Raw genomic sequence first — 15312 nt, 5'->3', positions numbered from 1 at the left:
GGAATAAGCGGAATTTCCGCGCTGCCGGTGCCGCGGGGCGGGCGGGCCGCTGGCGCCGCCCATGTGCGCATGCGCGGTGCCCCGGAAGGGTGCGGGCCGTTCAAGCGCCATGGCGGGAGCGGCAGCGGGGCCTGGCCCCGGCCCCGAGCCCGAGCCGGCCCCCCGGTACCGGGTATGGCGGGACAGGGCGGGCAGCGGGGCCGGGGCACGGCGGGCAGCGAGCGGGGCAGCGGCCGCGGCCGGTAGGAGCCCCGAGAGAGGCGCCGCGGGCAGCCAGGGCTGGCGGAGCGGCAGGTGAGGGGGACCGGGGGAAACAGCGCCGCAGCCTGTGTGTCCTGACGTATTTTTATTAAATTATTAACACAGAGAGTTCTTAAATATATCGCTGTTTATATATGTATACATACACATATATACATCTCTAGATACATATAATTTGCGGAAACAAACAAACTCTACAACTTGTGTGAAAGTTGTAAAGTTGGTATGTTTATTACAGCGCTGGACGCATGTGGGAATCGTTCTTTTAAAATGACGTGTGTACTTCTGGGAGCTTCAGATCTTTTTTTATCTCTTTCTTAAATACATATGCATGCAATTTTACAATAGGTTTATACATATTTATTCAACTGATTTTGCGTGATGCTTGCCACTAATTCTTCTTTATCTTAGAAAGAATTCTTGGGTCAGATTGCTCTTCTCTGTCTGCTCTTTTCTTCTTTTCTTATCTCTTGTCTTTTGGCTGAAGCAGTTTTTCTAAGCACAGGCCCTTCATGATAATAGGCAGACAGACTAAACAGCAAGCTACAGACTTAACTTAAAGATGTACATTTCACTTAAATCAAAATGGATTTCTGCTTTGGAAAATTTCTACTCTGCTTCACATATATATACATATATGTAAATGTATGTGCATATATATATATACATATAATGCATGCATTTATATATAATACACCATACTACATTGCATGTAGTACCTATTATATATATTGATTTATAATTATAATTCTAGATTTTTCTCTTGTTTGTTTTACGGTGATTGGTAGGTATTAGTGTGTTTCAGAATTGCAATCTTTAAGGTTTAGGTAGTGTCCATCTTAAAAAAGCTGTCTTCCTGGTTTTTTAGGCAGCTGCATCACATATTTTTTAAGTGTTTAACGTTTGGTTCATGTTCTCCTAAAATGAAATAAATAACTTGGTAAGGATGTTGTGGGCAGCCTCTACATTTGCATGGGCATAGCAGTCCAGGTGGTTATGCCTCCATTCTGCCTCTTTAAATATCAGTATGACAGCTGCTGCATTTTGCTAAATATTCGTGGCAGCTCTATTAAAGTGCACTTTATGCAAAAGCAGCTTCTTACTCATCAGTGCCTGGGCTGGAGTTTCAGGCTTACTATAACACATGCTCTGACAGCTCATAGACCACGTGTAAGACAAGAAACGAGCTTTCTATAAAGAGTTAAAATAATTCAGCCTATTTGGGGCTTTGAGTGTTTTTCCCAATGTATATTTGGTTCTGTGTTCACGGGTGTTTCACGCCAATGGAGATGCAGATCCTGCTGTGACCTAAAGTTCTGCATTTTGTTTTTGCAGCAGTGCCCTGTACTTGTCTTCCAGCAGCGATGAGGAATTTGAAATGTGTAAGTAATGACACCTTAGTTTGTGTTATGAAGGAGTATGAAAAGGACACGTTTCTGTCTAATTACAGTGAAGCATTTTTACATGTTACTTTCTTTCATTGCTTGTGCTGCACAGTAATTCTCTCCTTACAGTGCAGTCTTGGTGTCAGCACCACAGGGAGTGTTCTTGAATTGCCTCAAGTTTCACTCTTTTTGCCTTGCATTATCTTTTTCTTACTGCCTCAGTTTTGTCTGTTCCCTGTCACTCACTTGCTTCCTTTTTAGTCTCCAGAGACTAGAAAGCTGCTGCCAGCTTTGAGGAATTGAGGGTTGGAATTATATGTAAATATAATTATGTTTGGTTTTTGAAAATACTTCAGACCAAATTTTTACTGGTTGCAAACTTTTAGAAATGCATAACAAGAGACACAGAACCTTGTTCTTAATTAATCTTCTTTTGTTTCAGTTTTAGCTAGACTGAAAACTCCCAAATCTGTTCCTAAAAAGGCAGATACAAGGTGGGTGCTGTCATTAATGAATTTTCTGTGTTCACATTTTAGTGTTCTGTATAATATTTACATTTTACATATTTAATCAGAATAGAGGAAAACAATTTAAATTTGTATTGATTCATAGGCCAGTTTAGGAGAGAGTGCAGACAGACCTGTTACATCTTCAGTCATGTTCAGGGCAAATGTAAAAGGGGATGTTTGGAGGTTCACATGTTCTTCCCATTCCTATTCATGGATGCAGTTGGTGACATTTGCTGTGAGCAGCTGATAATGTTATATTGGGTGGCTTTTTTTGGATTGCTGTTTCAGTAAGGCACACTTACTGCTCTATTTTTCTCCTTACTCCTACCTTTATTCCACACAATTTGCCTTTTTTCTCTTTACAGTTTGAAAGACTTCATTGATGACTCGGATGATTTCTTCTTGGACTTGAAGGTGAAAAAGAGTACAACCAAGAGTGGTAAGCAGTCACCTATAATAAAAAAAAAAAGATAAGATGCTTTACTGTTCTTTGTGTTTTCCTGTCTTTCAAGGGATTTCTTTTGTGTTAAGACAAAGACAGGTCTCCTAAATGCAACCCCCAAAACTTCAAGCTCTTTCTTTTGAATTGCAGCACGGAAAGATCTTCAGACCCCGAAAAAGCTGATGACTCCTGGAAAGAGAAACACTTGCTGCCAAGAATTGCAGTATCCAGACACATCAAGTGACACTGAAGATTCTGTCTTTGTAGACAGCCCGTGGCAGAACCACCAAAAAGAGGGAGTGAAAGACTTGAGAGAGAGTCAGAAGTGCAAAAATCTTTCATCTCCACAAAATCGGAACAAGTCAGTTTTCAGAGGCAGTCCAGATTTGCTTGTTAGAAGGAAGGAAAGAAGCTGTGAAAATACAGAAAATAAATTGCCAACTGTGGCCCTGGGACGTGGTGCAGGGGTGGAATCAGACAGCTCAGATGAGAGTTTTGGATCTTTAATGGAACGGATAAAGAAGCGAAGTCTGCCCCGCAAACCAGTCTTAAGCACAAGTAAATCTGTATTTCAGCCAAGCACGACAGGTGAGCAGTCCTCAGCTAACTTGCAGTGGTTCTAATTGCCTGGTTCTTTCCATCTGTGTGGCATCAACCTCTGAGGTGCAGCCCAGCACCTTGAAAAGGATTTTGGTGCAATCAAAAATTACTCCTCTGAGCATTTAGAAAAGTCATCTTGTGCTATCAAGATGTAAATTTTTCACTATTGCTTGTTTTTATCACTGTAGGCACTTTTAGTTTTTAAAAATATTCTGAAAGCAAATCTGGTGGATCCTTTTGGTGGTTTCTAATGGTCCTTTGATTTTTTTTTTTAATGTATGCTGTGTAATCCTGTGACTCTTCCTGTTGAACTAGAAAACATCAAGCCACCCTGCAAAGATGCACAGCCTGTGAAAGGGGAGGGAGTCAAGACACCAAAGCCAAAATCCATTTCACTTCAAGGAACACCTTCCATGATAACAACTCCTGCAAGAATTCCTGGGAATGGATCAGTCAGTTGCTCACAGTCAGCAAAGACAGAGAAAAGGTGAGTGTTTCTCTGTTGTTCCTGTGTTCTAGGACAATTACAGATGGACAAAGAGATGTATTTTGCATAGGATGATGTGATTCCTCTGCTACCTAGAAACTTCTACTAATTCAGCAGTTGTTAATGGTTGAATAGCTGGAAAACAGTTTTCAGTCTCCAGTGTGAAAGGGAGAATAAAAACTGATCTCTGCCTAGGGGAATTGATGACAAATAAATCTGACAAATGCCAAATCTTCTTTTTGCTATTCCTTGTCTTGTACAGCATGTGGTGGCTCTACATATTGTATAAATCCAGCTTCTTACCTCTGAAAAGATGCCAAAACTCATTCTATTAGTAATTAATACCTTTTAAACAAGAGTGTATTGATTTTTTTAATCTGTACCCTTATAACTTGGAGAATTCATGTTTCTTTTTCTATATGTAGATACAGCTTAGACTTTTCAAAAGAATGCATTTTTCATTTCTAATAGCTGCCCTTATTATGCCTCCTGAAGCAGCCATGTGCTGTTTCCTTTAATCATTTTATAGTGGTGTATTCAATACCAAACCTTTAAATGATATAATTTAAAAGGTGAGACTTTAAAAGGTCAGAATGCTGCAGCATTGGAGTTAGTAATCCTGGTGGAATATCTGCTTCCCCTGAAATAATTCCTGAGCATTCCTGGACCATCTTTGTCTGTTTCTGAAAGCAAACCTTTGTTGTGATGATCATGTTAGAGCTGTTCATATATTGATTAAATTTTGGTATAGTTGTGGCTTGCTGTGTCACAAAATCCGAGTCTCTTTTCCTACTTAGGAGCCATCATAATGTAATTTTGTGAATTAATGAAGTAACTGCAGGACTGTTGCAACAGCTCTGCCCTTTCATGCCCTCAGAGGGGTAAGAGGACAGCCATGGCCTCATGAGGCAAGCTGGTGGAAAGGCTCAGGAGAGGTTGATGCCACTTGAAGCATCCCTGAGATCTTTATTGGCCATTATTTTTCCTTGTGTTTTTCCATATCTCTGTACTTCAGCAAACTGCTTAATGGCTTTTCTTGCAGGCTCAGGGTATGTTCAGTGCCTGGTTGTTTCTTGCAAGATCTTTCAAATCCAGCCTCCCACTATGTGAAGTATTTCAAGAAAAATAAAGAGGAGCTGGCCCAGAAGCTCTACAGGCTGTTTAATAGTACTATCTTTGAGCAGAAGGTTGGTTTCAAAATAAGAACTACCATTCTAAAATCCTGGTTACTATGTTGCTCCTCACTTTTTGATGTGATTACTCTTTATTCCTCTTCAGATTGTAGAAGTTAAGCTTTATAGCAGTGGGTTATGTTTGAATTAGTCCAGGCAATTTCTTCAAAATGGGTTTGTCACCTCTGTGATGCAGCAGTTTTCAGCTTGGCTTTGCTTTCCCATCTGTAATGGAAATGCTGCACATAATCTGTGTTCCTTCCTCTTGGATGTTCATGTCTGCCTTTCTGGAGCAGATTATAAGGGTGATCCTTCAAATAACAGTTTAGGGTGAGCATAAAGCTACAAATTGTGTTTCAAATTTAAGGTTCAATTTCAGAGAACTGTCTTGATCTGGGATCATCATCTGGGATATTGAGAAATATCCTTGAAAGAAGGGCACTGCCCTCAGTAATTCCAGTGGGATTTCCCCCAGGAAGGAAAGTGGTTTTATGCAGATGAGAAAATAGTGTTGAGCTGACAGGCTGAGGTCATGGTTTCACATAAAACTGAGCTGAACAGACTCACTGAAGCAGAATATCTTACTGCCCAGTGCTTCAGCCCTGTACCTGGAGGTACTTGGAGGTAGAATAGAAGAACTAAGGACTCCTGTCTCACCCTGCACTGTGAAACTCCCATTGTTGGTTACAGAAAAACTGATGGTGGGAATAAGAGGCCATGGAGGGGAGTTGGCATCTTAAGTGTTAAGGGCACCAACGGAGACATCCTGGAGTAGCTTTGCACTAAATACAAGGGGAAGCCAGAGGGCAGAAGGTAAGAGAAGAGGTAGGAGAGGGCAGACTACATGCATTGTTTTGTTTTTCAGTTACCAGAGGACATGGAAATAATCTGGAATAAGAAAATGAGGAAAACAGCAGGGTATTGTGTAACGGGGCAGAGGGGAGGCCCTGAAGGGAAGCGTTACGCTCGCATTGAACTCTCTGAGAAGGTCTGTGACTCTGCAGGTTGGTCAAGAAAGGGTGTGTTGATCTTCTTTGAGGAAGTAAGTTTTAGAGATAAAAACAAAAATCTGATTAAGAGATCTGGAACTGGAGCCTGCTGCAAAATTTTATATTATCTTGTATAAATTAATAAATACATGTATGGATTTGTCCACATTCCACTGCCCTTCTGAGAGGCTGGGCAAATATACAAAATGTGAGAACAGAGATGCAGTCACACTAACTGCACTATTGTTTATATTTCTTAATGACTTGAAGACCTACAAGCTAGGTGTTAGACTCTAATTCTGTGTTATAATGGCAGTCTAAAATCTGACTTTTTCCATCACAGCAAGACACCTTGTTGGTAGTGTTTAAAGCTGGAATAAAGACAGGTCAGTGCCAAATAAGGTTTTGTTATGTGATACTGTGATTGTTATTTCTCCCTCATCCCCTCCCAATATGGGAAAATGAATCACAAAATGGTTTGGATTGAAAGGGATCTTAAAAACCATCTTGTGCCAACTCCCTGCCATGGGAAGGGACACCTTCTACTAGAACTAGGTTTCTTCAAGCCCTGCCCAACCTGGCTTTAAACACTTGCAGGAGTGGTGCAGCTTTACCAATCAAAGAGAAAACCCCAATCAGATGAGGTGTGTGGTGGAGTAACTAGGATGCAGAATTGGGGCTGATCAAAAACTGGAAATGCACTAAGTAAAACCTTGGTTTGGAGCATTTTATCTTATCAAGACATTGGTAAAATATTTTATCAAGACATTTTAACCTTCAAAATAACACTTGCATCTTAATCCAGCGTGAGTGTCAGAGGCCTGAAGCAGTGACCACAGGTGAGTTTGTTCTTCCCCACCCCTGGCTGATTGTTTTGGTTGCTTTCCCCGAGATCGCCTCCGGGACACGCTGATCCACGAGGTTTGCCACGCAGCCACCTGGCTCATCAGCGGCGTGCGGGACGGGCACGGGCGCTTCTGGAGGTTCTATGCCAACAAAGCAGCTGTAATTCATCCAGAGCTGCCGGTGGTGACACGGTGCCACAGCTATGAGATCAATTATAAATTCACCTATGAGTGTGGTCGCTGCAAAGCTACGTGAGTAATGTTTTCATCTTGCCTATGATTGCGGATTAACTTTCTAACTTGGCACTCTCCTGCATCTAGAAACCAGGGCTCTCTGAAGTAGTAAAGCAATTTGGATATGCTGATGTTTTCCAGAGCCCACAGAACCTCAGCATGTGACTCTACATTTGTTTCCAGATAGTTTCAGTTCTATTTCAGAGGTCAGGACAGGCAGAAACATCATCTGAGGACCAGTGGTGATGAGAGGAGGTCTTTGGGAAGCAGTAAGAGATACATAGTTAAGCTTTGAAGGAACAAATCCCCATGAAAACTGGGCACAGAATATATGAGTGATTAGATACTGGATAAAACTACCAGAGGAAACTTCCAGCCTAAAGTCCTGATGACTTTAAATTACATCTGCAACCTCACAGATGTGAGCAGCACTGTGATGGGAAAGATCAACACTGGGACACAACCTGTAATAATGACACCATTTATGGCTTTTTTTTTACCTCAGGATTGTATGTGTGACTCCCAGAAGTACTGGAAGGAAACACCTCACATTCCCTGAAATCTTTATTAGGAATATGCAATGCAGTAGTTGCTTAGATGCAACAGAACATTAAGAAAATTTTTTTTAAATGATGTCTTTGAGGAGAAACTCCAAGAGGCAGTTGATACATGGGTTGTGGAGGTAGTTGGAAATGTTGTAGCACTTCATACCAGTAGGCTGAGAGAAGAGATAGAGGAAGGAACCAAGCTGAAAGAGCAGTGGAAAAGGTTCCTGGGTAGAGAAGTGTAACACAGATTTGATTGTACCACTGTGTAATGTACTGCTCCCTGTTCTAAAACGCTGCCTCAGACATGAGCAGCAGAGCAAGGGGCCCTTTCCCACAGTGCTGGTTGTTGCCTTTCAGGATCGGGCGGCACTCGCGGTCCCTGGACACGGCGCGGTTCGTCTGCGCCTTCTGCGGGGGGCAGCTGGCCCTGAGGCAGCCCCCGGGCAGGGGGGGCACCCCTGCCAGGACACAGCTCACGCCCTTTGCCAAGTATGTCAAGGAAAACTATGCCCTTGCTAAGAGAGAGCAGCATGGGCTGAGTCATGCAGAGGTCATGAAGAAACTCAGTGCTGATTTTGCTGTGAAAACCAAGCTGGAAGATTCCTTCTAATATCTCAATATACCTCCTTTCTTGGTGCTATTTAAATTTTTTATAGAGAGTAATGAAATTTCTGAGCAGCTGTTACACATAGCATGTCTTCAGTGAGTAAGGGATTTACTGTTTAATCTGGGCAGCTGATATGCTGTAGACTCTGTGTGTGTGCTGAAGAACTGCTCTGTGTGCATCTGGCTGCGATTGCCAAGGCAAGAAAGTCCAGGCCCACCAGCCTAAATCCTCTGACTCTGAATGACTCCAAGGCAGGAAAAGGGGCATACCTGAGTTGGGCTTCAACATGGGTTCAGATATTCTCCCATGTAGACTTTCCTGAGAGATCCTTGGCTGTTTTTGTTAAAATTAAGTGGTAGGTAGATGGTGCCTTAAATCCAGTAACAGAATATGGGAATTTCTGTTAAGAAATTAATATTCATGAATTCATGTAAGTATATGTATATTTCTCCAAAGCCCTTTAACCCTCAGTAAATAGTGTACCTCTATCATTGAGATTTCATAGAAACTAAAACAGATGCAGAAGAGCAGGGAAGATCAGGTAGAGGAATGCAGATTGAAACACTTTCCCCAAGGATGAGTAGGTCTTGTCATGGCTTAAGTCTTTCATATAAAATGCAACAATGTGTGTTATAGTGTTTGTGTCTTCTGTAAGCAAATTGCTCAGGGGCTTAATGATTTTGGTAATCAATAAATGTCAGTTTGATACAAGCTCTTGCAATAAACCAGGCTACTTTGTTTCAATTTAATCATGGCTGTGTAAGAATACAGAACCCTGGTAGCAGCCCAACTCTCCTGGCTGTGGATCCTGGCTTTGGTCACTGGGATTACAATCCAAGGGTCCCCATTCTGATGAGCTGCTGGCTCATCTCCCAGGAGCCCACATGAAGCCTGGGGCCACTGAGGCCCACCCTCCCTTCTCCTGCAATGATGAAGGTAAAGGAGCATTGGAACTAGAAACCAACAGCAAAAACAACAGCACAAAACCACTGACTGTTCAAAAACTGATGAATTACTGTTCACAGCACTTCTAAGGAAAAAGAAAGTAGTGAGCAATAGACTTCAAGGAAGTTCTACTCTTAGGGGATTTGGCAGTACAAATGTGGAAAGATTGAAAAGTCAAGTCTGACAAAGCCATGGGGTTATGGGGCTTCCACATCTGACAGCACTTAACAGCTGCTAATCAACAGTGGCTGCCATGGGCAGGGAGTGCCTCTGCCCCAGCTCTGTCACTGCAATTGTCCCATCCTTTGCTCCCATGACACTGTGAAATGCAACAGCAAGAACATTTAAATGGATTAATTCAACAACAGCTATTTCATTCCAGTCTTAGGAAATTTCTGCAGTTAAATTCAGCATGGAAGAATGTCAGACTAGTAAATCCATGAGTTCTCTGCCCAGCACCTCAACCTTCTTCCCTCTGGGAAGGAACCACAGTCCCCTCACTGAGCCAGCAGAAACTTCATTTTCTAGAGAACCTCAGTGCTGGGCACATACCAGCATTACATGGAGTAAGAGAATAGACTGACCAAAAAATGCAGGCACTGGGCAGCATTCATTTCATTTTTACTCCCAACAGCTCTAGCTTTGGAATTTTTATTTGGTTTGACATATGCTGAACACAGATCCTGTGTCAAAGATCTTCCAGGTCTGTTCCCAAGCTTCCCTCCCACCTCCTACCTGCCTGGGTGAATGACCAGTGATCCAGAACATTACTAGAGATAAGATCATGGTCAACTGAAGCTACTAAGAGTAGGCAGAAGTTGGCAGCATCATATATGACAGCAGGGACACTTTTCCCCTCTAAGCCTCCTGTTCCAGGCTCCTGGAATACATGTAAAGCAGTAGGACTTCTGTCAAAACACAGAGGGAGAAACAACAGGTTCCCTAGGTGTGTGCTCTCCAGAACAGGAGCATTCAGGTGCTGCCCAGCCCCACCACTGAGCCAGAAGTGCAGCAACTGCAGACACAGCACTGTTTTGCACCAGGCTGGGGCAGGTAAAGTCCTGATCCTGGAGCTGTGCTCTTGCTGCAAGAGGAGAGGCACAGCCAGTACCTCCACCAAGGCAAGGCAGGGCCACCCTTCAGCCTGGAGTAGTTCTTGAAGATTTTTTCACATCACTTTCCTGAAGGGTCTGCATTTCCTCCTCACTCCAAAGCAGCAAGTTCCTCCAGCAGCTGCTCCTTCTCCTGCTGCAGCTCCTGCATGCGCTGTTTGTTCTGCTCCAGTCTGTCCTCGAGCCACTGCAGCAGGGGCCCACTGATGGCAGACATTTGGCTGCAGAGGTTCTTTGTGAACACTGCAAAGAGCAACAACACATCATGCCAGGACAGCACACAAAAGACTCAGTGTGCTACAACACCCCCAAAGCCAAGAGCCAGCCAAGGAAACCCTCCAGCATCCTGGCCATGGCAACCACACATCTGCACAGGAAGGTCAGAGCCAGCAGCTTCTAACAGGGAAACACCATTTCAGTGTGACCCAGGCAGGGATGACAGCTCTACAATGAAAATCTGCACACAGCTAATCACTGCTGCTAATTAATTTCTAAATTTAGAAGCATCACAGAATGTCTCCTTTCCTAGATGTGTGAGAATGGACAATGGGGTGATAAAACATGGAACAGAAGTGGGATTAGGATTGACCCCATCACAGTGGCAAAAGGAAAGATGTCAGACCCATGTAACACCTATAAAGTGCCAGGAGATGGAAGTGTGCATACAGGTCAGCCAGACACTGCTTTAACACTCAACAAATCCCAAATCCCCTTTCCTGTTCCAACAGAAAAAATAACCTAAACAAACTAAGCCCTAAAATCCCAAACAATCCCAAAGTCTTCCATAATTTTAACCAATTCTACAAAGCCTGAAGGATACAACATTCAGGATTCACCCAGGATTAGGGTGTTTTACAGCCTTTGAAGTTTTTAAGTTCCTAGCTATAATTCTGTTCCTGTGTAACAAGATTCCACCATTTTGCCTCTGGGATTAGCACCCTGGATTGTCACATGCAAGAAAGGAATCCTTACCTGAGCCATTATGGATCTTAGTTACAGAGTCGAGATGGGTGAGGCTAAGGGAAGGAAAAGAAAGCAGGTTGGAGACAAGACAGCAGGGAATTGTGAATTAGACACAGGCTGTAAAACCAGCTGCCCAGAGGTACACCTAAACCTCTTCACCTGCTGAAGCCCTGCACATTCACAAGGATAACAACCCATGATAACAAAACCCCAAAATTCTGCTGCTAACCCCAGGCTCAGTTCTACAGACTTCAGTAAATTCTACAGAGGCACAGGAACTGCTAATCCTTAACTTCTACAGCTTTGCTAAGGCTTTGGTCAGTCTTTGCTAAGTCTTAGAGTCTTTGCAAAGACTTAGCAAAGTCTTAAGTACAGCAACAGTAGAACATGTCAGCAAAGACAGCCTTGAGAGGGGCAGAGCCCCGGGGCTGTTACCTGTGAATTCTCCTGTAGGCATCCTGCTCTTCTTGGCAAAGGATCTTGGGCAGCTCCACAGCTGATTCCAGACACACCTTCCCAATGGTTTCATGGGGAACAACATGAATGGGAATTTCAATCCTGTCATATCTAGAAGGGTATGAGATATAATTAAAAGCAGCAAACAAAAAACTGACTTCTACAACCTTGCAACAGTCTGTCCAAGGCCTGGCAGTGCTGCACATCCACTTTTGGAACACATGCCTGAGCTGACAGGCAAAGGGAAGCATTTTATATCCACATACTTGTCCTGAAGTTTAATTGTAAGGTGCAAACCTGAGGGCTTGACCTCTAGAGCTGGAAGCAAAAAGGTGGTGCTGCTACACACTGAATTGCAGCACAAATCCCCACCCTGACCTCAAATCTTAGAAGAATTAATTATCTAGGCTAAAAGAAGCATTGCTAATCTTTAGATTCTCTTCCAGCAGCCAGCAGAGCAGAAGTGAGGAGACCCTGTGCAGGCATCTCTGTACATTTGCTCCTCACAACAGGCTGAGAAGCCACTTATTAGAGACAAAGCAGAGAAAGGAGAGACAAGACAAAATACAATCAGATCTAATATTCTTCTGTACTCACTCTGAGCTCTTCTGGGCCTGAACAGACTGGAAACAGGTATAGAGAATTCTACCTGTCTAAGAGAGACAGCAGAAAGTCAGATTCCAAAGGCAAAAAAAAACATCTAAAGGCAAAGACACATTCCTCTAGGAAATTTTCAATAGAATTCCAGAGGTTTTGCTTTAATTTACTTGCTGGAGGTGCTTAGGGCATACCTTGATAAACCTTTTAATGAGGAAAAACTCTTTAGCAGCAGCTGCCTGGACAGCCTAGACCTGAGTGTCAGCTTATCTCACATGACAGCCACACCTCCTGGAGAGGTTGGAACAGGGGCAGAGCTGTGTGTGCTGGGCTGGGCACCTGAGGGAAGAGCCCTGGCCCATTTCAGGCACACTCTGCAGCTGCTGGGCAGCTCAGAGCAATCATCACTTGTTCTCCTGCCCTTGGGATCACAATCCAAACCACTCCTGCTGTGCTTTCCATGTGCTCCCAGCACAGCTCTGTCCTTCTTGCAGGCTGCACCCGAGGACTTCAGCTCTACCCTGATGTTTCTCATGAGCCCCTGGAGGGTTTGCTGCCATTTTAAAGTTGCCTACCTTGGTGTTCTTGTCCTCAATGAAGCAGGAAAAGATGAGCCCCACAAACCCTTGGTCCATCATCTGATACATGGCCTGTGTGCGGACATCTGCAGGGACAGAAATGAGAGTGAGAGCTGCCCTGCTCCCCTGCAGCACTGGGAAATATCTGCCACCTTCTGAAGGGTGACCTCGAATTTGGTAACAAATGCCACAAACTTTATGTTTACATCCTCACTCTGGGTGACTTGAGTTCAAATAAAGAACTTGATACAATTTAAAATGTAAACAGTTAAATGTAAACAATTTACAATGTAAATAGAAAAACTTAAAAATAGAATATGAGCTCACAAAACCAAGAAATTATCTCACAGGCAGCCTGCTGCCACAGGTCACCATGAAGTCCAACATATATAAGGTACTCAGGTACTTCTTTTATGAGAGTTTTTAGCTATGCATTAACACTCACAGATATCAGAACTCATCACAGCAGGCCCAGGATGCCCACAGTTTTTTTTGCTATTCCCCACACCCAAGGTGTGGTTTTTCCATCTGGAAGAACAGCAGTACCAGCAGTAGCTGATCTGTGACTCCTGGGCCACATCTGAGTCCTTGGAGAGTGCACACAGCAATGGGGATACACTGGAGGGGCCCCTGCAGCCCACCCAGACAATCAGGGAATGTTTCAGACTCAGAGCTGCTGCAATGTGCATCTCTGGGGCTCAGTGACAGCCCCAGGGGCAGCAGGTGGAGTTTGCCCAGAGCCCAGGGCTGCTCTTACCCACGTGTGAGGGCCACACGGTGATGTGGGGGTGGGAGTGGTACCAGCCCACCACCCTCATGGGCCGTCCTGTCATCTCTGCCAGCCTGTGTGGGGGTCAAGGAGCCAACCAGAACCAAGAGACAAAGGGAAGGGCTGCATGCACAGGGGAAAACAGCAGAGCTTTAACGGGTTACCTATGAGGCAACAGAATTCCTGATCTGTCATGGACATATTTTATGAAAAATCCTTTTGTTAGGATCTTTTCTCCTGAGAAGCTGAGAGGTCTCAGGAACAAAATGTAAACAATAATTATCTGCTGCTGTGGAATGCAACAGGTGCATCTGGGATTGGTCTCATGTGGTTGTTTTTAATTAATGGCCAATCACAATCAGCTGGCTCAGACTCTCTGGTCAGTCACAAGATTTTATTATCATTCCCTTCCCTTCCTTTCAAGCCTTCTGATGAAATCCTTTCTTCTATTCTTTTAGTATAGTTTTAGTATATAATTTTCTTTTAATAAAATATATATCATAAAAAAATAATTCAGCCTTCTGAACTGTGGAGTCAAGATTCTCATCTCTTCCCTCATCCTGGGACCCCTGTGAACAGCACCACACAGATCCCTTTGGAGGAGTGATAAGAAACAGTGCAGAGAGCTGATGGGAGGGAGCCTCTTCCCCAGCACCATCAGGAGCCACTGCTGCAGAAGCAAACTGGATTTTGTTTGCATGTGGCAGCAAACAACATTTCAGCCGCTGTCCAAAGCAGCATCCCCGAGTGTGTGCAGAGAAGAGGCTCCCCAGTGCAGCACCTGGAGCTTTGCTGACCTTTCCTTTTCCACTCAGCCTCCCTGCTGAACTGCCACTCCCTGCACAAACACACTGCAGTTTTACCTGTGACCAAATACAAAACAATGATAACTAATTTATAACATAATTCCACTGCAAGCACTGGAACCAACAAAGACTCCAGGGAAAGGCAACAGCCAGCGCAGCCCTCCCAGCTGAGCAGCTGCAGCAGGAAGCAGCTGACAACTTCAAACCCACTGCAGGCCTAAAACACAGCCCATGATAAGAGCTCTGAGGTAAAGAGAGCCTGCTGCTGTTTCTGCTGAAGGATATCTCTGCTTCAGTGGAAGCAGCTGAGAGCTGCTCCGGTGAGATCTCCACACGGTCTTTCCTCTTGTCAGAGCGCCGCAGGATGATCACAGAGTGGATGTGGACGATTCGGTTCGTGTCCACCTAAGGACACAGAGGGGAAATCAGAGATTTCTCTGCCAGAGAAACAGCAACCCGCAGGGCACGGCCGCTCTGAGCAGCGCAGGGCACGGGTGCGCACGACAGAACGCGGGGGTACGGGCACGGGTACCGCAGGTGGGACCGCAGAACGCGGGGGTACACGCATGGGAAGCCTTCCTGACTCTAAGATTCGACTCTCTTAGAGCTGACCCAGGCGCTGGCGGCTGCCAGGGCCGCAGACGAGCGGGGTGCCGGGGTAGCTCCGTGCGCGATGCCGGCGCTCACAGCCCGCGCCCCGCGTAGGCCACAACCCGCACAGGCAGCGCCGCCACCCGCCCCTCCCGGGGCCGCCCCTCCGCGGGCGGTACCTCTCCGATGCAGAGCCCCATGACCTCCTCCTTCTCGGTGCTCAGCGCGTGGTTCAGGCACACCAGGAACGCGTCCGCCTCCAGGTGCACCGCCTGCACCGCCATCTTGCCTCCCCCGGTCCGCCTGCCCTCTCCCCGCCCCCTCGGCGGATCCACCAATAGCAGCGGCGGTCTCGGGCCCTCCCAACCAATCGGCGCAGCCCCCCGCGAGGCGAGTGGTGCGGCGCGGCGGAAGGG

At 45.0% G+C, this 15312-nt stretch overlaps 2 protein-coding genes across 4 annotated transcripts; one reads left to right on the top strand and one right to left on the bottom strand.

Moving 5' to 3' along the window:
- Window positions 1-43: 43 nt before the first annotated feature.
- Window positions 44-8804, top strand: GCNA (germ cell nuclear acidic peptidase). Of its 2 annotated transcripts, none has more exons than XM_077186012.1 (10): window positions 44-294; window positions 1600-1643; window positions 2089-2140; window positions 2521-2594; window positions 2748-3185; window positions 3513-3684; window positions 4727-4871; window positions 5722-5860; window positions 6738-6942; window positions 7830-8804. In XM_077186012.1, the coding sequence occupies exons 1-10, from the start codon at window positions 62-64 to the stop codon at window positions 8080-8082; spliced, it is 1755 nt and encodes a 584-aa protein (XP_077042127.1). In that variant the 5' UTR covers window positions 44-61; the 3' UTR covers window positions 8083-8804. The 2 variants fall into 2 exon arrangements, with proteins under 2 accessions (XP_077042127.1, XP_054497247.2); XM_054641272.2 differs by having other exon boundaries at window positions 1597-1643.
- Window positions 8805-9637: 833 nt separating this feature from the next.
- Window positions 9638-15230, bottom strand: BRCC3 (BRCA1/BRCA2-containing complex subunit 3). Of its 2 annotated transcripts, XM_054641273.2 has the most exons (8): window positions 15076-15230; window positions 14591-14710; window positions 13488-13575; window positions 12728-12816; window positions 12153-12208; window positions 11535-11666; window positions 11109-11152; window positions 9638-10379 (listed from the first exon to the last, which is right to left on the bottom strand). In XM_054641273.2, exons 1-8 carry the CDS (start codon window positions 15178-15180, stop codon window positions 10228-10230), a joined length of 786 nt encoding a protein of 261 aa, XP_054497248.1. In that variant the 5' UTR covers window positions 15181-15230; the 3' UTR covers window positions 9638-10227. The 2 variants fall into 2 exon arrangements, with proteins under 2 accessions (XP_054497248.1, XP_077042128.1); XM_077186013.1 differs by lacking the exons at window positions 13488-13575; window positions 14591-14710; window positions 15076-15230 and adding an exon at window positions 13176-13481.
- Window positions 15231-15312: the final 82 nt, after the last annotated feature.

Source organism: Agelaius phoeniceus, chromosome 14, assembly GCF_051311805.1.
Source record: "Agelaius phoeniceus isolate bAgePho1 chromosome 14, bAgePho1.hap1, whole genome shotgun sequence".
Lineage (NCBI taxonomy): Eukaryota > Metazoa > Chordata > Aves > Passeriformes > Icteridae > Agelaius > Agelaius phoeniceus.
Note: the sequence above shows the minus strand (reverse complement) of the source record. Positions and strands in the feature narration are given on the sequence as shown.

Bases quoted from the DNA above. Each gene is read 5' to 3' on its own strand.
- GCNA (XM_054641272.2), top strand. From the start codon at position 62: ATGTGCGCATGCGCGGTGCCCCGGAAGGGTGCGGGCCGTTCAAGCGCC. The intron at 2,141-2,520 runs GTGGGTGCTGTC...TTCTCTTTACAG, and splicing joins CCTAAAAAGGCAGATACAAG to TTTGAAAGACTTCATTGATG. The intron at 3,685-4,726 runs GTGAGTGTTTCT...CTTTTCTTGCAG, and splicing joins TCAGCAAAGACAGAGAAAAG to GCTCAGGGTATGTTCAGTGC.
- BRCC3 (XM_054641273.2), bottom strand. From the start codon at position 15,180: ATGGCGGTGCAGGCGGTGCACCTGGAGGCGGACGCGTTCCTGGTGTGC. The intron at 12,817-13,487 runs GTAAGAGCAGCC...CTGTCCCTGCAG, and splicing joins CGTGTGGCCCTCACACGTGG to ATGTCCGCACACAGGCCATG. The intron at 11,153-11,534 runs GTAACAGCCCCG...TCCTTCCCTTAG, and splicing joins GCCTACAGGAGAATTCACAG to CCTCACCCATCTCGACTCTG.